This window comes from Epinephelus lanceolatus, chromosome 9, assembly GCF_041903045.1.
Source record: "Epinephelus lanceolatus isolate andai-2023 chromosome 9, ASM4190304v1, whole genome shotgun sequence".
In the NCBI taxonomy this organism is placed as follows: domain Eukaryota; kingdom Metazoa; phylum Chordata; class Actinopteri; order Perciformes; family Serranidae; genus Epinephelus; species Epinephelus lanceolatus.
Genome location: NC_135742.1, coordinates 26,482,103 through 26,505,711, shown reverse-complemented (window position 1 = coordinate 26,505,711; position 23,609 = coordinate 26,482,103). Strand labels below are relative to the sequence as shown.

The following is a 23,609-nucleotide window of genomic DNA, read 5'->3' as shown; positions in this document are numbered from 1 at the left end:
AGCACAATCCCAAGCTTAGCAAGATAGGAGTACACCACAGACTGTATAAAATAATTGATGTAGCTACCATGACGTCACCCACTGGGCTGTAGACTGCCGTTTCGAGGCCTCAAGTTTGGCATTTCACGTTGTTTTGCAGCCAAAAATGACCATATCTGAGCAGGGGCAGCACCCTTAAAAATGCACAACTTTATGACTTAATAAAATGTAAACAGGTGAGTTATATAAAAAATAACCCGCTTACAGTTGTCATAGTGATATAATTTTTATTTTTTTTTTTCCCTGTTGAAGGGTTTTTCACAAATTGTGATTTATGATATTGGGCTTTATAAATAAAATTGAACTGAGTTGAATCAAATCAAACTGAACTGAATTGAATTGAACTGAATTGAACTGAATTGAATTGGTTTGAACTGAATCATACTGAATCATAAATGTTGAAATTAGCTACAGAGACCAAAACGTTTTTTTGTACCAGGCTGTAAACATTTTTTATTTCTTTTGTAAAGTCGGGCATTTTAACATGGGGGTCTTTGGGGATTGACTCGCTTCTGGAGCCAGCCTCAAATGGTCATTAGAGGAACTACAGTTTTTGGCACTGGTTGCATCTTGGTGTACTCATTACAATATTTTAGAACCGATAAACTCACCATAGTGTGGTATGATGGCCCAGGCCATGGCAGATGCATAGATTTCTCCAATCATCCAGAACATGCATAACCAGCTGAGGTGTTCTCCTCTTTTCTCCCTGGACAACACCTCTGCAAAGAAGGAGAACACGATGGGCACAGCGCCTCCTATCCTGCAGGAGTCAGAGAGAATGGGAAAGTTAGTGGGGGTGAGACAAAACCAGGGCAGAACTAAACTTTGGGAATCCTTGTGTTTAACATCTTGTGCACAGATTTACTTTCACATGTTTTGAATTAATCCCTCAGCTTGTGGCCTGTTTCTGTTCCTTGAGTTCAAGAAGAACAAGTCAAACGCTGCCAAATAAATTGCAGTTTGATTCTAACAGACTTTATTCAGTGTTTTTTGGATTGTTTTCCATTAAAATAGAAGGCGAAGGTTCATTGCTAAGACATCAAAGGAGACCAAGTAAGCAAAAAAAAGAGCACGACTGAGCATAAAAAAAGTAATACAGAAAATCCTCAGTGCCAGTTCCATATGATACAGAGCACAGGTCGCATTGGCAGTTTGGACAGCCTTTTCAATTACTCTGGAGGTCTCCGGGGAGAGCGATGCAGATGCAATTACTGAATTAGCTTTTAAAGGAACAGTTACACTGCCAGAGACGAGGGTGTAATAAATCACCCTCTGTTTCTGCGTAGCAAGAGGCTGACACACGATCTGTCTCTGGTGGAGTTTTCATTTTCACACACTGAAACACGCTCTGGTTATTTTTAAGATTGCAAGAATGTATATTGCAGTTTTCTTTATGGAGTGAGAATGTCACTGGCTATCTCAGACATTGGCTGTTTATATATTTTACTGCTCTGCGCTGCAGCCGTGTACAAGAGAAAATTACATTTAGATAGGAATATGAATGTGTAGTAAACCCTCTATGGTAAAGGAGTCAGAAACTATAAACCGTCTGAGGAGCAGTAAGTGAGAGAACAGGATTTATGCAATCATTTAAGGAAATTGCGTTCATCTTTTTTCAACAACTTCATCAATTATTCCATGAAAGTCAACAAAGGGAGTAATAATTAGGAGAGACAGACTCTGATTTTACTGTGTTATGTTAAGATGGTGTGACCACCCTGTTGCCAAAGAAGGAGATTTCGAGGTGCCATAGTATTAACCATTTCACTTGACTTTTCACAGATCATCAAACTGATGGCTTGTCATCTTCGTCAGCCCCAGAATGACCTCCACTTCATCAGACTTACCCGAAGCCTGCGATGAGACGGCACAGGAGGAAGAGACCGTATCCCTGGACAAAAGACGAAAGGAAGGCGAAGAAGCCGTTGGTGGACATGCAAATGAGGAGGCACTGTCTGCGGCCCACTTTGTCAGACATCCCTCCCCAGAAGAACGCTCCAACCATCATCCCCAAGTAAACAATACTGCCTGCGAAGATAAAGAGAGAGAAGGGTCTGATTGTTTTTCTGTTTTTTATGCCTCAGTATAAAATTACTTAGCTCACATCATAGGCATAGAGTACTGAGAAGATGCCCTTTAATATTAAAGACATTTTCACCATAAAGTGGTGCATAAAAATTCACCAGGATGCAGGAAATTAAGCGTTTGATGCTCAAACCTCCCATGTCATATGTGTCCCATATGTGTCTCAACAACACCTACGCACTTGCCTCACATCTGTGCATTTGCATATGTATGTAAATGGTTGCATGTTTTGGTATCTCAGACTACGCCAACATTTTGGGAGTTTATCTCATTGGTCACTTAAAGGAGATGATTTTTAGTGCCTGTCCCCTCATCAAGTTTTTATCTGATAGCCAACAAACAAGTCTTTTGTCACACTGAATTTTCGAGATTATCTTCACAAAGCTCTTTAGGGACACAATTTAAACCTGCAGTAACAGTTTTTTTTTTTTTTATCAGACCAGTAGGGGGCAGCATTAACAAGCTGTGAACAAAACAATATCACCTTAGCAAACTTAACTTAGCAAACAGTTGCCTATTTACAAATCCAGCAGATACAAAGCACCATTAGTATTCATTTGGAGTTAGTCACCAGCTAGTTTCTAAAGCTCAAATCAAGCAATCTGATTGGCTGTTAGCCATGGTTTCCACATACAACGGCAATTACGTCCAATTCCTTACACAGTTCAGTATCATTCCCCATTTGCCTGGGTCCAGACCTTTGAATCCGCCAACTCCACCAAGTAAAAACGGAGTGTCACGAGTTGACAATTCTGACAGATAACAGGCAAACTCAACATATGAGGGGGAAAGTTTGCCGAACAAACTGGTTATGTAGCAACAAACTGCCAAAAAATGACAACATTTGAGGTCAAATTCAACCTCTGTGCTGGCGTAACTATGGAGAAGTGGACTGAGCAATGCATATATCTGGGGGGAAAAATCACCTTGCTGAATTCGAGTTGTGACAGCCATTAACTGAAGGTACATCTATGGAACTACCATGCCCTCTCCTTTCAGCCGATTAGCTTAGTCTGCTAGCAGTGAGGAGAGAGGCGGATTGATAGTAAAATGAGCTACACTGCATACCTTCCACTGTCAGCCAGGGGGGCTATGTCTTTGTAAAAACAATGCTTTTTGAATGCTTTATGAACATGTCACTAAAAAAGGTTTAAATTGGAATGTGTCGTTTATAAAACCATTGGTAACCATTCACTTCACGATAACCCCCGACAACCCCCTTAGCTGTGATATAATCACAACCCACCACAGCCTGTCGTGAGCTATTATCTAATTTACTGTAAAGCTGGTTTTTAGAGCTTTTCACTGGATGCAGCTGTCCACTGTGGCTGGAAACAACATGAATGAACCAAAACAGAAAAGTCACGGGCCTGAGAATTCAAACACTGAGCTATGGGATGTTATAAAGCACTGTAGAGAGATGGGGGAACTGCAGAGTCAGGTGTTACTTATCTTTCACATGAAAGTGGTCATGTTATCCATTGTTAATATAAAAAATATTGATTACAGCCTCTTTAATAACATTAATATAGCTCCAGACTTGCAAGCCAGAGACTCTTCCAGAAAGCTCTCTAGCTACTATTTTTAACAAAGCATTTCAGCCAAAGAACAATCTGGCTTTGCTCAAAGACACAGTGGCAAGACCATCTAAGAAAGACACACTCCTGCTCCTCACTAACAGTTTGAACTGATGACCTTCACAGATTTGTGTTTTTTCACTCTCCTAATATCACCATTCACTAAAAACCCAACTCTCATTTAAGTGAAGTAGAATGACATTTTGAAAATATCTCCCCCTGAGTAGTCCAAGCCACCCGACACTGACTCTCAGCCAAGAAGTGTTTTAGGATTCATGTCCTCTAAATGTGCCTCCACTGGCAAATGGTAAAGTGTCAAATTAAAATATGGAGCAACATTAAGCTTGTGGCTTCATTAGTGCGGACTGTTAATCAGTGAATTGTTGTTGAATGACTGCCGGACATATGGAATGTTAAACATATAGATGATCATGACACTTTTAAAGGCTGTTAGACACAAGCTAAACATACACAACACGAGTTACAGTATGACGTTTTTGGTGGGCGGGGCTTAGCTGGAGGCAAAACAATTCTCCACAGACATTGGCTGGTGCTAGCTGGCAAGTTCTGTTGGCTTGTTTTACACAGTGGAGAAAGATGATGCAAGTGGTGTTTTTGGAAATAATCATTCCGAGTGGCGGGGCCCACTCTGGCACAAACTGGGCCATTTTTAAATTAGGAGCACTGTCTGAATGTATCGTTTGGTTATCCAGAGCACTGCACTCTCGGAGTGGCAGAGTGCACTCTGGGTACTCAGCAGAGAACCAAGCAGAGTGAATGTGTGATTAACCTAACCATTCTTTAATTTATATAGAAATATAAAACTCTGTTTCTTCGACCAACAGGGCTCTCATTTTAGTGTAGGGCGTCAGACTGAATTTATGAGCGCATCATGTCAGGTCACTAACTTTCTGGCACCATGAATGTTACTTGAAAAAGTAAACACTGACCAACGGGACCGGACTGGCCGACCCGTATGCTCTCACTCAGTGGATGGATGATGTCACAGGAAGCTTCGTGGTTGATAACTATGCCAGTCTTACAAAGGAGGACGACTCTTGAATGGTTTCCTCAAAGCTAATGCAAGCTAAAAAGTTAGCGTTAAAGAGAAATCCAATATTCCTCTTAATACCTCCCCAATTTCTGATTAGATGGACATTATAACCCTTAATACACATAATGTTATTCATCCCTACAACAGGAAATACTTTTTGCCAATACTTTTTCCCTAACCTGATATGAAGTGTGTGCGCACATGTGAGCATTTTTGATGATCGCCTCCGTCCATCCTTTTGTCTTATTGCATTTAACCATAGTTGTCTTTGTTTTTGTTGACAGGCAGTGGCAGCTGGTAAAAATTGATGTTTTAAGTCATGACTCCTTCTATTCTGGCTCCCAGTAACACAACAAAGTGACATTTTAAGACTTCCACGTAGCCTATAGCCCTGTGGTGGCGAGTCGTGTTTGCCTCCAGCTCACAAACTGACGTCATTGTGACTCGGCTCTAAAAGGGTCTACACGTCTAACAACAAAAGACTGCTGTAGGTACTATTTACAAATTAAAGCTTTAGTATTGCTGCTACTCTGGATCCTAAAAAAATGGAGCACTGACTGATGACAATGAACCTGACACCCTATTTGAAAACCCTCGGCCCCAGTAACACTCTCTAACGTTGATAAGTAAATACAGTGTGTAAAAGACTGAAAACAGGCTCTGATCAATGGGGAGACAAATGTGAGCAGTAATGTGGGGTGACTTTACAAAGGGGCCCTCTGCTCTCTTTTAATCTCTCTCATCACAAATGGGATCAATGCCTCAACAAAACAGCATCGATTTCTCTCACTGATCATCATGATTCTGCTCCAGCGAGAGGAGCCTATTATTACTGCTTCACTCTACACTGTGTGTGGCACTGTGCGGTTAGCAACCTCCGTGGACGTACAGTGTTTGCTGCAAAGAGCAGGTCCAACTGGATTTGTTTCAGTTTAGACATTTCGCTTTTGAGGTTTCTGTTTCAGGCTAAAATACTCAGTAGTTTATTAACAGCTAATATTACAGTATTGTTGTCTTCATCCATCTCCAAACACACACAGACACATAAACGTGGGATATTTGTGTTCCTAATTCCACACAAAAGAAAAGAACGTGAAAGTTGCAGTCATATTTGGAGTGATATGACTCAGCCGTAGGGACACTCTTTTCATCCCATTGCAATAATCTTAATAGCAAGATGCATTTCCTGTCTGTATTGTCTGCAGTCAGGTCTCTTCTCCTCTGCTGTGAGCAGATATCTGTTTGACTCTCTCACTTCAGGGGTCAAAACCCAGCTATCTGTCACATTTGGCAGCCGTCTAGATACTCGCCCGAAGGTGCCATAAATTCAACTCTAAATTTAACGTAAGTCTTCAGTCTATGCACAGTTCAGTTTTGCTTCATTAAGGAGAGGCTAGATATTCGACAGTGCACAGGCAAACACCCACTGGCCACCCATTTAATTGTCATGCATCCAAACATCCAGAAGCCCTTTCATTTAGTTTCAACTTTCCATACAAACAATAAATGTTTTGTTTTTGGTTTTGAGTTTTTTTAGAGATACTGGCACGAAAACAGACAAGAAAGAACCTCTGATTTCTGTTAATTTAATGCCCTTACAAAGGAGCAATAAAACTGTTGACTAACGAGTACATCCTTCACAGGACAGTCCATTACATAATGAATTTATTGACGTTCTGTCTGACTTGCTGCACAATAACTCTGAGCATGACGTCAGCAGTGCCCACACCAGCCAAGAGCAGAGTAGTGTACTGTAGGGTAATAAAATCCAAAAATAGCAGAAATGTTATCATCACCAAAAGGCAAAAAGCTAGTTTGTGTGGCATTAACCAGAAAATTATGGTACATATTTCAACTGAAGAGGAATCTTTCGATGATAATTTGATTATGAGTCACACTCCACTTTCAGTGTGATGTCAGAGTGATACAGTCCCATTTTCTGTAGCTTTTGGACTCGGACCAAGCAGTTACTACACTGCAGCAAACTCTTAGTTTGAAAAGCCCTTCACAGGAACGGTCACACTGACGAGACAGACGCACTGAGACACTGATGAGACATTCTTCACAAACTTATTCCATCTGAATGTTAATTGGAGCAAGTAGTTAGGATTTGCTGTGAGTCAATGCACTAATAGCAGTTTTAGAGTATGAGCTGTATCCTTTTTCTTATAGAAACATAATAGAATTTCTAAGTCTTTTCAATAATCATAGTACTGTACTGACATTTTTTTACACAGACCTAAAAAATCATCCATATAGGTTGACAGTGCATGCAGCCTTTAGATTACTCCAGGGATGACATTTTTCTGTAGGCTGACGTGGAGGTTAGCATTACCCTGGTTTCTGCATCAAAAAGCCTTTTGGATTTTTCTGTTTTGGATTATTGTTTAAAATAGGCGGCACAGTGGTGGGTGGGGGGTTCAAACCCTAGGGTGGGGAAGCCTTTCTGTGCGGAGTTCACATGTTCTCCCCGTGTCAACGTGGGTTTTCTCCGGGTACTCCAGCTTCCCCACTCAAAATACATGCAAGCTAGGTTAATTAGTGACTCTAAATTGGGGACTCTAAATGGTTGTCTGTCTCTGTGTGTCAGCTCTGTGATAGTCTGGCGACCTGTCCAGGGTGTACCCAGCCTCTCCGCAAAAAAATCTTTACAAGTGAACACCACAACACAGTTTAAAAAGCAGTAAAGTCCATGTGATGTTGCGTGAAGATCAAAGAACTCCCTACAGGGTGGGTGGTAGGAGCGGTGAAACAAACACAGGACTTTCACTCAGGAGACCAGTGTTTGTTCCCCAAAGTCAGTGCTGACTTCTTTCAGTAACAACATAGTATGCTAGTAAGTGTAGCATAGTACGCTAATGACATATGTGACGTGAAACACTGGATGTCTGTCACATGACATACATAATGTCTGCAACAAAAGCACTTATTTAAAGCCAAACCATGACGTTTTTTCTAAAGGTAACCACCAAGTTTTGTTGCCTAAAGTTAACCACCAAGTTTTATAGTGTAACTGTTTCATAATGTTAAGGATGTGTTTAAAACTGTGACCATTGGGATGGCAATATGTCGACATATTTTTTGTGTGTTCCTGACCCATCCTACTGTGATGAGATTGGCCAGAACTAACCTTAACCCTAACCACGTTCCACCTTGACATGTCCAGCATGATGAGTACTATTCAATCACAGCACAGTAGCATAAGTTAATCAGGGTGGTAGGGCGGGACTAGGCAAAACAGTCTCGGGAAACAAAATTGCATGTTTTGGCATGATGCCCCTGGTGCATTTTAGCACAACCCACTAAGTGATGTCTTGTACAAAATGTCGAAATTTTTAGAAGAATTTTATATTTCACCGAAAACTAAGAAATGGTTCCTCGCGTGCATCTCCTCATTGGATTTTAAAAATATTTTTCCTTTCATACCTTTGTCGATCTCCTCAATATCTGTTGTGCAGAAAATTAAAAGAAAGTGACGAGTATTTTCTTACTGCATGTAGGTAACACAGCATTAATTTTACTGACATTGTTTTGGACACAGTCTGAGTTACATGTTGGTGCCCCAGGCAGCACTTATACTTTATAGGTATACATTAACATTTTGAAGCCTGTATGGGATTTTATGATTTTAAAGGTAACAGAGGAATAAGGAATATGACAACCCTGAGGTCAGACTTTAACTGCTGTGCTTTTTAAAGTGAGGTTTTGGTTGAGAAATTAAGGGTCTGCCCATGAATTCAGCTCACATAATGCAATGTTTTAAAGGTTATCCAGTGACAGATATGTATTTTTATGTATAAAAATAAGGATGAAATGACTATTTGCTAGGGTGCAGTTATGTAATGGCATTTTTCTCAAAATATTTTCAATATAAATCAACATTGCTGTAAAGAGTGTGCGTCTGGCGTTATTTCCTCTGTGTTTCCAGTAAATGGTCACCATAAGCTAATTGTGTTCAATAATCCACTTCAGTTTAACAGTGTCACCCATGAAATGTGTCAACATTTCATTAGACTGATGCTCAGGCTACAGTCGATCAGTCAGTACCAAACACATTGGAAATAATAAGGTTGGATAACAGGAGCTTCAACCAGAGTATTCTAATTAATGAAATGCTTCCCTCAGAGCTAACGCCCAGTGCTGCCATGTCATTGATTTAGTAGGCTATAAATGTAGGTCCATTCTCAGGCCAGAGGAAGGATACAATCAATAGACAAGAGCTCAGTTCAGCTTTATTCCCAGACCAAAAATTTGAACTGAAGAAGGGTGAAATGTAAAGGCTCACTTCCTGAAGCACAGATAAGACACATTAGAAGCACCGGTCCTTGACTGAATGCCAACTGGTACAGACGTTTCCCCGTAACAGTGTGAAATACAGCTGAATTTGGACTTGATGACCCGTATAGACTCTGAGCACCATCAGAAAATGACAGTGTGTCAGGAGACCTCTCAGGCAGAAGCAAAAGGTTTTGCCCCATGACAGTCCGTTGAGATGTCAAAACACATCTCCAGGAACGGTTAATATTCAGCAAAATCACAAAAGGAATAAGATCTGGAGTAAAACACTGCCACAGTAATACACAGAAAACACACACACACACACAGGAGCAAAGAGTAAATCTAATTGACAGATTAAAATGTCACAATTACATATAATCTCTTTTGGTGTAGCTAAACTAGCCACTGGGGAACACGATGAAGGAGGGAAGATTAAAAATGAAAATCTATACAGGAGCAAGCACAAACATGAGATGCTGAAATATGTGATCAGCAGAAGGAAGAGTAAAAGCGATGAAAGATGTGGGGGGGTGACATAAGAGAGAGACAGGTAATGAGGGAGGAGAGTTCAGTAATTGCAAGACAGGGTGAGAAAATAAGAGGGAAGAGGGGAAGGCCCTGGTGCAGTGTTTTCTGTCCTGTCACATCCCGAGGAGCCCCCTGAGAGCCGTGGGAGTGCTGAGCTGCATCACGACCTCTTCTCTGATTTCATGCTTTGATGCTCTTCGCTCTTAGCGCTGCAAACGGCTTCAGCGTTGCGCAAAAACACCCGTCCTGTTTTATTCATAATGATGATACTATCATACAACAGCGTGCATGGTGCATGCCACAGCAACGCCGGGGTACCTCCCCCAGTTAGATACTTTCCTACACCTTCTGTTTCTCACAATCTCTTCAACTTTGATCTTATTTTAATCTCCTCTCCCCCCTTGTGTGCCCCTCTTCTCAACCTTTCCTCCATTTCTCTTTCTCTCAGCTTGCATCCTTTCCTATTGCTTTCCAATTCCTAGGCTCACTTCTCATTTTCCTTCCACGTTTCTCCCCTCTCTACTCCTGCTTCTCTCTTCCTATCTGTGCTTCTCCCTCATTTATTTGCCTTAGTTTCCTCTTTGCTCCACTGTCATCAGCTCCTTTACACTGAGCAGCGTGTAATCACATTTGTACTGAATCGTGTCAGTTTGATCGGATTCATGCCTCCGTCTTCTGCCACCTCCGCAGAAAAAGAGATTGAAGCTTTTTGTCATATTTAAGTCATATCAATGGGGGCAGGATTTCAATAAAATCTACATGAAAGTAACCTATTGTGGGGCTTAGAGTGCAGGCTTTAAAATGACTCACTCAGCATCAGTAATGATACAACCTTCATTACTTTAAAGACTGTGGATAATTCGCATGAAATATAGTGATGCCATGAACCCCTGATAAGAGCGAGCAGTTAGACATGGTTTACTTGCGGCTGATATTGCTGGTGGCAGCAGGTTTGGTCCATATGCGTGCACACACACACTCAATCCTATCACATACTACCCCCCGCCCCCTGCCTCCCCCACACACACAGTCTCGCACACAATGTGGAGCTGCACTACTCAAGTAGTGTAATCTCTGCAGTGACGCTGCGATCTTACCGCAGTTTAGCCATGCTCAGCTGCCCCTGGACCACGCAGCCCTACTCAGCCTGTCAGCTGGTTTGTACAGAAAGGGTAGAAAGAGGGAGGAACAATGGGAAAAGAGACAAAGAGGAAGAAGTACTGTGGAGACGGAGCTTAAGAGGAGATGGAAAGTGAAGCTGGGACACAAAGAGGAACCAAGACAGAAAAAGGTACAAGATATCAAAAGACAAGGAAGCAAGGATGAAAAGAAGATAAAGTAGAGCAGAAACGAGGAAGGAGGGTGGGACAGTATGGATGGCAGAGAGGGAGAGGTGGATGTTAAATGACAGCGAGGAGAGTTCAGAGAGTCAAAGGGAAAAATGAGCGGAGTTGCAGCAGGGTAAAGACAGATAGAACAAATAAGTAATGATAGGGTGATGCATTACCATTGTCTGCTGTGTCTGAGATGATAGCTAAGCCTCTCCCTTACATTGTTGGTGTACTGAATACCACCAATCTGCCACCCCTCTGCTTCCATCCACCCACACCTCTCTCCCCATTACTCTCTAACTTGGCAATCTCTCCTCTTCAAAGCTGTCCCTCCTCCTCTCCTCTTTCCTGTTCATCACACATATTACATCTCACAGGGCTTGTTTTCCTTCCTCCCCGCGTCGTCCACTCTTTCACAACCCCTCCTACCCCAACTGTCCATCCTTCATTCCCATATAGCATCAAAGATTCCTGTGAGATCGGGATACTGGTAGGGCCAAACTGAATTCTGTAATCTAATCAGCATTTTAGTCATCCATCCTAGTCAGGCCTCTGCGTTACTGCATTATCCCATTACACTCAGCTTGGTCGGTGCAGCTTGCCTCCGTCTCCGCCTGTTATGTGGTTAATGGAGCTGCACAATGCAGCTATGATGGGAGTACAGCTCAGGTGGAACTAACCAAACACCAAATGGCTATTTTCAAAAACTATGTAATTCAAATGTTTTTAGAGTGTGAATTAAAATTTCCCATTAAAAAAAGAATCTTATGTATTTGTGTGTTCTTTCGATACAATGGCTACTTTACAGCTAACGTAACAGACATCTTTGGCTGTATAGACAGCCACGTGCCTCCTCTGAAACACATAGGATCACCATCCACGTCCTCCCAACTCCCAGTCAGTGGGCTACATTTACATGAACACAAGAATACTCGTAGAAATCAGGTCACACAAGAAATTGAAGAATGTGTTTGTATGCATTGATGCACCCTGGTTAATTTAAATCCACATGTGCAGAATAGTCATCAGATTTATTCTCTACCCTTGACCTTATTTTGAAATAACTTACTTTAAATGTCTAGTGTGGGATTTAGTGGCATCTAGCAGTGAGGTTTAAGATTGCAACCGACTGAAACTCCTCCCACGTGCCAAGCATGCAGAAGAACACAAAAATGTTCATGGCCCTATCTAGAACCAGTGTTTGGTTTGTCTGTTCTGGGCTACTGTAGAAATAACATGGCTGACTCCATAGAGGAGGACTTAGAACGTACCTATATACAATGTATTTTAGCTGTGCGTTACGTAGAAATACTAAAGGGTGCCTTGTGCATTGCTGTCAGATGCTGAGGGGCGTAACAAAGCATTTGTATCTTAGGAACTGTTAATAAGAACAGGTTAGGGAAATAAACTAGGTCTCCTGGGTCAAAGTCCTATATTTGTTTGACCAATCCATCCTTTCCAACCTCCTCCTTACTCCTTACTTGTCCTCACTCTTTATAATATGTTATCTGACTTCCTGCTTTCTCCCGTCATAATTACTATGGCTATTAGATGGTGCCGCCTCACAATATATGTAAGTATAGGTTGTAATAAACTGCTTGTACAAATGACCTATGGGGTTGGAGGACAGTCTCAGTCTATCTTGGAAAATCAGGTTTCTCTAATCCCAAAACTGTGTTTCTTGTTTACTCTACGTGATGGTTAAGAAATCAAGTTACAGCAGAAAGTCAATTACTCAAGTAAATGTAAGGGCACTTAGTGAGGAGCATCACAAGGAGGATGTAACATAGGTGAAAAAATCTCCTTCCAAGATAACAACCCCTTCCTCCTTCCATGCATACTGCAGAACCAACAAGGACATGATCCCTCACTGGATTCCCACATGCTAAACCTGACAACTGTGGTAATAACGTTAGCATGTTGTATTTGTTTGGAAAACGTGTTTAGTAGCCTATAAGACAGATGTTTTGCTGGTGAACCTTGTGAGTTGTAGTGAAGCCAAATTTTGTAATGTTAGCCTACCTTTGTTAAATGTTGGTGTTGTCCCTGGCTTCATGTGAGTAGAAGATATCTCCACTAGCCGCTGGGCTAATTTATACAATGTTAAATGCCACTGGCTTGTGCTATTAACATTAGCATGTTGTATTTGAGAAGAAAATGTGTCCAACAAAAGACAAGTGCTTTGTCTGTGAATCCTGTGATAGTAAAGCCAATAAATTGCCACTATTAAGCCATGGTTAATATGTGTTTTGAGTGTGTTCTGAATCAACTAATCAACTACAACACTTCACAAAAACCCCTCCTCCAACTAGTGTTTTGGAGGTGTAACTGCAGAGTGACACAGACACACCACTGCATAAGTATAAATGCTCATAACGGCCTAGGCCATGTGCACAGACTACGGTCTAGGCTCTGCATAGAGCTGACGCACAAGTATAAATCCACCTTGAGCCACATGTTCCCCTGCTGAAACTGCATAGTGTGTTCTATGGTGGGTGGTCAAGCCCCCTGTGCCCCCTGAAAGCTATTCTTTATCCATGAGGAGCAAATCTTACTGTGAGGCTTGGTTAAACACACGTTGCATGAAATACATGAAAAATGAGACCACCCTTATCAAATTCATCCACAGACTTAACTGGCTGTTGTTTATTTCTGCACTTCAAGGCAATAAAAGAATATTACCACGGCTCCTGTAAAACACCAACTCACTTCATATTGTTGGCTGTAATTAAGTGTAATTACTGTGGAAAACTCCAAATGGATACCAACAAGGTCATAGTAATCATGTAGGCTATGCTCACACACACATACACACCAATCATGTTCACCTCAACGGGGAGGAGCCTCGCGGCAATCAGTGGGAGAAGGGAGAGAAGAATGGGGGGAGGATGGGAGAAGAAAAGAGAAGCAGATAGAGAATGGAGGGTGAGAGGGAGGGACAGGGGGTGAGGGTTGGAGTCACGAACAAGGAGAAGCAGAGCGTAGAGCGTGAATGCCTGCAGGACTTTGCTTGGTTAGGGAGGAAGAAAGGAGTTTACATGGATACTTGGAAAGAGACAGAAAAATGATGGTGCACCGTACACAGCATCTTGTGAGGATATTACAGTGACAACCGCACACAGACATACAGCATATCAACAAATTATTTTATCATATAAAAAGTCTGAAAAATAAAAGTACGATAAGATATTTTACATATGACAGCGTTCCTATTTTCTTTCAGCCCCAACCTCCATTCTGGAAAATGCCTGTCGTATCAATTTTGCATCAGATGTTGCGGCACAGTTGATGTATTGTCATGTCTCACTGTGGCAGTTAGTATCTAAGGGCTGTGTGCCTGAATTAATCTCCTCGCCACTCTGGTACTGACACAGTGAGTCAGCCCCTGTACACAGCTCTGTGGTGATGGATTATCCACCTGCAGCCATAGGGACTGCTGGGACTCCTGCTCAACACACAGAGCACACAGGGAATACTGGCTACCCTCTTAATCCTGACACGGAGACCAGTGGACCGAAACATCTCATCCATGTGAAACACAACCAGGATAAAGGGTGACACGTATAGTACAACACACACATAATAATCTCATCATTTAAAGAAAGTAGTGTGGATGAGATGTTGCAGTCATGAGAGACAGATTTAAAAATCATTGCAGCAGAAGTCAAGATGTCCTGACGTTTAGGACTTATCAAGGGTCAAGCACCAGAAACAACTGATGCTACATTTCCCATAAAGCCACTGGAAAGTGTCTTTTCATTATACTCTCACTGTCAGACAATGACGCAGGCTTTCTGTCATAAATTTGCAGTTTCCGGGCCCAAGCTGATATAGTGATGGGATCAGTATGACATCATCAGGGTTATTTTCTCCTCCAGAGCCACAGAAGACAGGGGAGTGCCCCTTTGTTGTTTCAGTTTATGTTGTACTGTATGGATACTCATTCCTTTTCAGTGTATATTGTATCATATTCCATCCATATTGTATTGTAACATTGTGCATAATAAGCGTTTGGGCACATGTTGTCATCCCACAATGCAATGCACAGCAGAATGAAAGGTCTAAAGTCAAGGCAAGAAAAAAAATCCTTGGAAAACACTATTTAGAATCATGAAAAATAATCAAATTTAACTGTTTGACACCCGAGCAACTTGGCTTGATTTCTTTTAAAAACATGGGAAGACTGCAATGAGCAACGAAAGAAGAGACGACCCAAAATATTAGCAAGAAATTAGTGAAAAGAGAAAATTAAAACCAAGAAAATTAGATTTAAAAAAGAAAGAAAGAAAGAAAGAAGGGTAAAAACAAGCAAAAACAAGGAAATGTCCTGGAAAGAGTGCTTAAAAATGTAACATAATAACATTATTAATTACAAAAAGCTAGTTTTCCCTAGCTTTTTCCCCATTTTTTTTAATATAATTTTCTAAATCTCTTATTTTTTTGCGCTTTGTGGGACATTTCTTCTCAAGTTGCTCATTACCATTTTTCCTATGTTTTTGAAAGAAATCGCACCAATTTGCCCAGTGCTCAAAGGTTTTAAAAACTTGCCAAATTTATCTGAAAACAGCACAAGAAAAGTGATGTCCCTCCAGCTTTAAAAGGGTTAAAGGGAACCTATGATGCTTTTCCTTATTTTCTGTGATGTAAGTTAAAATGTTGGACATTTCTATTAAATGTAGTCAGAGTTTAAAATAATGAGGTAAACATATATAAAAGTAATCCTTGGAAGCAAAAACCTCAGGCTTCATACCGCTCTGAATGTTTCCAGTGTTTTCTTTTTCTACTTTCAGGACAAGTTGATGTCAGCTCATGATGGATGGTCATCTGTTTCAGACATGCTACTGCAAGTGTTTACATTACGTAACCTAACGTACACCTAACAGCAAAAAAACCCCAAAACATTAAATTTGGTGGCCAACGTGAGTGTCTCGCTGATTTCAAATCATTTTCCTGCCGTGTGGCTGTCTGTGTTTAGATGTTTTTAATGGTGAATTTTTAATACTGCTTTGTAGTCATTTTTCAGCTGCAATGACAGTGCAGAGACGCCAGCGTTGTCGTCTCTTCTCATTAAACGTAGCTAGCACAAGCAGTCGCCAGATGATGTCGTGCTCATTTGCATTTAGGATGATGGATCTTCACTGAATTAGATTAAGTAGAAAAATACTTAGCAAAACATTTAAACTGCATGAGAGCTATGGTGCTTATACTACAGTGCACTAATCAGAAGAGTAAAAGCATCAATGTAACCATAGAAACTAACTACAGCTGAACTCCCACATCTGCTGCAAGTGGCGTCTCCTCCCCTCCTGCGTGCCCCACACCTATGGCACAGCGTAAGATAAGAGAGCAACATACATGAGAATGAATTATAATATATTTCTCACTTTTGGCTTGATGGTCTGAATAAGTCACTAAATTTGTCACTACAAATCTGTCACTTAGAGCGTCTGAAAAATCACTACATCAAGCAAGGATGTCGCCAAGTTTACAACACTGTACGATGCTTGAAGATCCAGAAACACTGACCAATCAGAGCAGACTGACCAAGACTTTAAGACCAAGAGGAGGTCTTAAAGTGTCAGGTGCTAAAATGAAGCGTCTCAGACAGAGAGTAAATACAGGTGTTCCTACACAGATAGTATGAAGAAAATAAAGTGTTGTTTGAACATTAAAGCATTTAAACATGTTCTAGTAGAAACCCAAAAATACACAAGTATGAACCTGAAAATTATTACATTTAAGTCCCCTCCAATTAATATTGAAAGGAAATGCATCCTTTTCTGTTAGCACAAGTTCATGCATCCACACTCACCAACACTTAAACACACACAGAGTCCCTTACCGAGCCATCCTGAGCTGGAGTTGGGCACACACATGTCTGTCTCTGCGCTGGGCAGCACAAAGCCCACCACGAAAACTTCCACCCCATCTGACATGAGTGCCAGGCCAAGCACCAGGAACAGCTGCCACTGGAACCTCCCATGGCCACACTCCTGGATGATCAGCTCGTATTGCTGGGCCAGCTCCTCCTCATCAGCCTGTCTCTCCTGCTCCAGCCCCTTACGGTCCCTTGCAGCATCTGACACCGGTTGCCCCAGTGCCACCTGGCCCTCCTTTTGTTTCTTATCTCCTGCTGAGGGGATCCCCTGGTACTCGCCCTCGTAGATCTCATCCTCATCATCATGGCCCTCTGTTGCATCGCTGGAGCCCTCCTCGTTGTCCTGGTAGCCCTCTCCATCCTGCCTCGGCGGGTTCCGGTAGAAATCCTCATCTTCCTCCTCCTCATCCTGGAATCGGCTGTAGTTGTGGTGGGATGAGTACCCGTCTGCAGCGCGGTCCACTGCCTTGTTGACTTTCTTTACTGCATGCCGCTTGGCTTCCTTGACCATGTCCTTGGCCCCCTTAGCCAGGGAAGTCCTGTTATTGTAAGTGTCCTCCATTCTGGTTCCACCAGTAGGTCTTCACAGGGGTTAAGAGGATACTTACTGTAGAAGCAGAAGGAAGAGGGAAGAGGGGCAAGAGGGGTGAGTGTGCGCTGGCGGGAGAATTGCAGGAATGGTGAGATCAGTGGGTGTCCAGATGCAGCGGGGAAGAAAACTCTTGAGTCTGCAGTCACCACAGGAGATAACCCACAAAGGTTGTGGCAATCATTGGCCAGGCTGAGAGAGATGGGGGAAGGGGAAGAGACAGACAGATAAAAAAGAAGGAGAAAGTAAAAAAGAGGAAGATGCTCATCAGATAGTGCTCATAACTCATGTCTGCCCCGCTACATTCATAACTACCCCAGACTAACAGGTGACACCCTGCAGACAGCACATTCCCTCTCTAATCATTCACTCACCATTCTCCCAGGCCTTTTAATCATTTGGAGTGATGTGAGGAAAAAGGCTTTGGCTGTATAGCTCTCAGTTTTTATTCAAAATGAATATTCAATTTCCAGGGACGCTCTCCTCGTTCTATATTTCATAAGATGGACTTGGAGACACGAGCATTTCAAACAGAGATGCTGAATCTTGCTGACTCATGATCAGCTCTGAGGAACAGAGGCTAATAAACGAGCCTCTGCCCAAAATCAATTTGCCCCCAATAAAGAGCTGGTTTATTATAATGGGAGTGACGATCCAACCGGAACGGCACTGTCATATTTAATCCGTGCAAAGAAAGGAGAAAAGGAGAAATGGTCATGAGAGGATACATAGATAAATGCACACTCAGACATAGACACATATTACAAACACACACACACAAACACACACACACACACACACAATAAGCTATTCTCCAAGGCCCTGATTTTGCGTAGTCAGGTGTCTTTAACACATAAATAAACACACAAAGAGTCCCCACACACCTAAACATGCCATGCACATATGTGAGTGTGCCCGCACAGCATGAATGGGGAAGCCCTTTCCCATCTTGGCAGGCCAGTGCTGATGGGAGGGAGACCCCAGTGTGAATGATGTAACATGATTTCATGTGAGTGTTCAAACTGTGATCCACAGTTTGTCATCACATTGCCTCCGCAGGCTCACTCCTGCTTGTTTACTCTATAATTTGTCACATCAGAGAGACACAACCATCATTATAACAAACTATAAATTAGAAAGAAAAATCCTAAATTGCTTATTTTCTAATAAAAATTTCTAGAAAAGATAGCGTGCGTACTTAAGAGTAGGGTGGAGATGGTCAGAGCTGTCCAGTGTGTGTGTGTGTGTGTGTGTGTGTGTGTGCGCGCGCGGTCAGTGTGTGCGGTTCCCGTGTGTCTAGGAGCTGCTCACCACAGCCTCTAATGAACACTGAAGCCTTGTCAGGAGGACACAAATCACAGGGCCAGCTCCAGCTCCCATAATGCAATTTTACTGGGCAAAATGACACTGCTGATTCAAGGTGACTCCACTAATCCCTTTTGGCTCATTGGATGACTCCTGTGCTTATGAGCACACTCCTTTACACATAGACTGATAAGTTTTTAATACCTCCATTGACACCGGTGGTGCCTCAGACATCGTCGTAAGGATGATTCATAAAGACAGCTTTGTAAAAATCTGTTTGTTTTCTTTAGCCAGAGGCGATTGCTCACTGGATCATTGATGAGGCGCACATTGCAAGGGGTTATCCTTTGAATAGTGGCATGACTTTCTAAGTTTTTCCTTTTGTCCTGTATAATATCCACTATCTAATATCCTGCATAAATCCTAGATCAGTAGTCATGTGTAACCTTCTCCATCAACTGCACCTTTAAATAAAAACAATTTTGAATGCCTCTGTAGACCAACACCCTGCCAGGAGCATGTCAGAGTTCAGCAGTGTCAGTGACTTGATGCCATTTATTGTTTCCGGATCAGGTCATGTTGGCTATCACACGTCAATTTTTACTTTAAACGAGCACCAACACATACACCGGCAAAAAGGGGAGACATCCTGCCTGTCAGAGAATCAATGGAGTGTATGGTGAGGCCCGCTGTCACTGGTGATGAAGCTCAGAGGACACCCGAGCAACTTCACCTGACTGCCACTTGACGAGACCCCGACAGCGAAGACAGCTCGAGCAACGGGAGCAATCACAATGAAACTGGGCAACCACCAACACTCCCAAACAAACCAATCTCTGTTTTATTCCGTCTCTAAACCATCCTGTCTCTCCTTCCTCTTTATTTTTTGCTTCTCTTTCAGGCTCCCTCTTGAGCATGTATAGTTTCCAAGAGTTTTTTTTCCCATTTAAATTCATATGTGCATTTTTACCAGCACTCTAGTCTGTTACCCAAGCCTCAATGGCAATCAACACATCCACATCTGGCATTCATACGTACATTATACAAATCATTTTTACCTAATTATTTCACTTCACACCATCATTACTTCCCTTCAAGGCTACCAAACTTTCTAAACAATTGATTATATATTTCTACTGATAGCAAAGGCTGCATCCATACACTGTCCTGCCGGGCATAGCTGCTCTCCACAATTAGAATAAAGGGAGTTAATATAGTGTGCGTATCATTGCTGTAAACCATTTGAGGATGGCTGAAAATAGGCCTTGCTCTGGCAACACCCCTGTCTGCATGATGGATTGCGGCCCCGCTTTCCTTCGACCTCTTTAGAATACTAAAAAAACACGAGGTCAAGTATCACTTGGCCCCAAATTTCCTCGTGCATGAACATAAAGACAAATGAAGAAATTCGACTTACACAGGAGTTTTGGGCTGCCCAGGACAAGCAATTTAGGAAAGGTATGTGCATTTGACCACATCAGTCCATTTCAAAACACTCTGTCATTGCGTCTCATAATCATTACCCGAAAGTGGCGCGGTAATGAAGCTCCTAATGAGCATTTTGAAAGAAAAAAATTTGAATAATCACACGAAATAACACTGTAATAATGACAGTGGTAATGAATGCCCTTAGTCAGGAAAAAGCAGGGCATAATGAAGCAGTGATCAGCACAGTAAGGGCATCCTACAAGCAATGCACTTTGTCACTGTGCAGATCTACGCCGAGTCCAGCAGTCACCAAACAGATTGGTATGGGCATGCAGGTTGTTAGAATAAAAAGTTTAAAAAAAATCAATTCTGGTCCCAGAATTTCAGGTTGCTTGACCCATAACTGCTGCAGGAGACAAATACTTAATATTTGTCATGAGGACTTGAAAGAAAATCAATAGTGCCTTTTTGGCTGAGTGCAGTCTGGTAGTCCAGACACTGGCCTCTACACAGTACAAAAAAGAAGTAATGATGCAAAACAACGAGGCCAGCTGCTCCTTTTCTTTTTACAATTATTGCTAGTGCAATAAAATGTTATAGTAAATGCATGATGGTTGCACCCCTGAAAATGTTTACCAAAGTGGCAATTTTCTGCCTTATGCTTATTTTGAAGTGTCAGTTTCACAGTTTGCATCCTGTGCCCAATAGAAACCACAAATACTTCTCATCTCAGTCAGGTTTGACTTGTCAGTGTCCTGCGTTTTCAAAGATGCGCACCAGCACAGCGGCTTGACGGCTGGTTGTTCTATTAGCATCAGAAAGAGCAGGTCCAATCTCTAAGTGGGCAGAGCCGCATGTAATCCCATCAAAACCGGAGAGCCCATGACCTCATCTGGAAGGCAAAGGCACAGCCAGCCCGGGACATCTTCGGTTAGGAGATTTCATCAAGCACTGATGCCATTACTGACTGAGTGGTGGGGCAGGAGGAGGACGAAGGAGAGATGGGGGGTATGTGAGAAGTATTAATAATGCTGGGCAAAAGAGCGTCAACAGGGAGGAAGAAAAGGTTGTTTCTGCAAATGGAGGATTGAATAATGTGATAAAAACATCTCTCTAAGCACCGAAACCTTTCACCTGTCTCCAGCAGACAGAGAGACACCACCCATGATAAAAAGTTGAAAAGCAGAGCTGGTTGCGAGCGTCATAGATTCATGAAAGCAGCTGCAGGAAGTCTGCCTTTCCTATCATGAGCATGGTTAATATTAGCATTGACTAATCATTTCTGTGCCCATCCAAGCCAAGGAAAAAGGAATTCCCCTTACTGTCAATCTCCATACTTAGGTGGCATTAATAAAGAACACAGAATCTGGATACTGTGGCTTTATAAATCATAAAGAAACAAAACACATTTTTACACATTTTCCCACCCTGAAGACGTACAAAGTAAAGCGTGTCGCCTATCTCTTCCTTTTTTTATCGCATCAGGCTGATGTCTGTTTGATCTTCTTGGTAAACATATGGTCTCCTTGCCTTGCCAGATCTCACTGCTGACATAATACAGTGCTTACATAGCAGATACAAAACATAATGTGCCACCACCACAGTCTGGTGCAGACCTTACACTTTGTGTTGCAGTGACGCAATAGCCCTCATTAGGGCAAGGGATGCAAGATGCAGCACGTATACTGTTTTTTTTTTTTTTTTTGACTACATTTTGTCTGACTGTTTCATGTAATACATGGTGGTTGTGTATATGTGTGGCGATGATTCACAAATTCTGGCAAGGATGATAAGAGGTTTCCTGAATGTGACGTAATTGCTATTGGGTTTAACTTGCCCCTAAAATGATGACTAATATGTTTATTCCCTATTTGCCTGCGCATGTCAACAAAATGTGGAGACAGAATGTTTTTGTGAAGCTACTTCGTCACTGGCACTGCATACATTGCACTTTAAGTGCTTTCTTCCTGTCAACTGTAAAACACTGGAATAGAAAATGTCTCCCTCTTAAAAGAGCCTGTGTGCTGCGTAAACTTTAGGAGAACCAACAAATGTGCAGGTCAGTGGATGCTTGAGATGGATTCTTGTTTAACGTGGCAGAAAAAGAAACCCTACATCAAGTTGAAATCAATGAGAAATAAGCCAAAGGAATAAATTCTGCAACCTGCAATCACTTCTAACACTTTTTTTTCTCCCTCATTGATGGACGCCTTCAGTGTTAACCCAGCAGGACTACTACAGCAGCCCCTCAGATTGCAAACAAAGCACTTTGCCACAGATTTCCAGTTCACCGGCTGTGTGCCTGTCAATCGCTCACTGCCTCTTGAGGTGCAATTCACGGATGAGTCAGTTGCCTGCTCCCGCATCCTCTCCTCTTTTTTGGCGGCAGTGCAGAGTGCTTTAACTGCCCCAGGGCAGGTGGCTGGATTGCACTACAGCATGCACAGTCCGCAGCCAACAATCAGAAAACTCTGCTCATGCCAAGGACAAGCGTTTCACTACAAACATGCTGCTTCATTAAAGGAGGACGATCTCCTGTTAGTGATCATCATGAACCAAACTTGAAGGTTACAAACAGTTCAAGTAAGCAAATTCATGTAGCTTAGATCAGATATTGTAACCCTTACATTCTCAATGAATCAAATTCCACAATTAAAAGACACAAAAACTGGAACTGAAACTCCTCTACATCCACAGTTCTGTGGCAATCCTTATCCTTGTTCCCTGCTTTCACCTAATGATGCCAATTTCTCTACTTTTATCAGGAGGCATTTGGACTCAGTTTGCAGCCAAACACAGAAAAACAACACATGCCTAGAAACCATCCCAACTTTTAACAAATGATACAAACACTTGTGAATAAATAATGAAGTATCCCAGAGTCCTGGCTCACATTTTAGTTAGAGATATCCCCGGGAAGATGCAAATACACCAACAACATGACATATAAATGCAGAATATCTCCCATCATACAACAGTTTGTTGAAAATACTGGATTAAGTGTTACACAGTCAGCATGTTTCCAGGAGGAAAAAGTACTTACCGTCATTTATGGCGAGAAGAGTGAACTGGGCTGATAGTTGCCCATTGCATCTGACTCCGCTTTGGCTTTATGGAGCAAACAAAATATTCTTGTGGGTTTTTTTTTTTTTGGTTTTTTTTTTTTTTTTGCAAACTATAGAAGAGGATCAGAGGTAATTGTCAGCGCACGACACAGAGTTTTTTTCGATGCAGTCCTCCCTCGCTGCAGCACTTCAGGAAAGGAGAGAGCGAAAGGGAGAGACGGTGGTTAGGAGGCAGAGAGGGAGGGAGGGATGGAGAGGGGGAGAGGGAAGGGAGGAGGGAGGGGGGCAGTGTAATCAATGATTGTACTTCATTGAGTGATGCGGGTAATTCCGTCTGATGGAACAATCTAGTTAGGTGACTGACGTGAAACGCTGCGCCGCATGAATGCTTAACAGATAAGAAAGGTCTGAATTTATATAAAGGGTACAGTCGGTGCTTTGGTCCATTC

General features: G+C 42.1%; 1 protein-coding gene across 1 annotated transcript in view; it reads right to left on the bottom strand.

Annotated features, from left to right (window-relative positions):
• Nucleotides 1–23,377, bottom strand: part of sv2ca (synaptic vesicle glycoprotein 2Ca) — a 36,215-nt gene extending 12,838 nt beyond the window's left edge. The window contains exons 1-4 of the mRNA XM_033620557.2: nt 23,139–23,377; nt 16,738–17,554; nt 1,890–2,070; nt 651–802 (exon numbers count right to left, since the gene is read on the bottom strand). Of these exons, the coding sequence (XP_033476448.2) occupies nt 651–802; nt 1,890–2,070; nt 16,738–17,335 (931 nt within the window). The 5' untranslated portion in view covers nt 17,336–17,554; nt 23,139–23,377. The remainder of the gene's footprint in view (nt 1–650; nt 803–1,889; nt 2,071–16,737; nt 17,555–23,138) is intronic.
• Between the last annotated feature and the right edge of the window lie 232 nt (nt 23,378–23,609).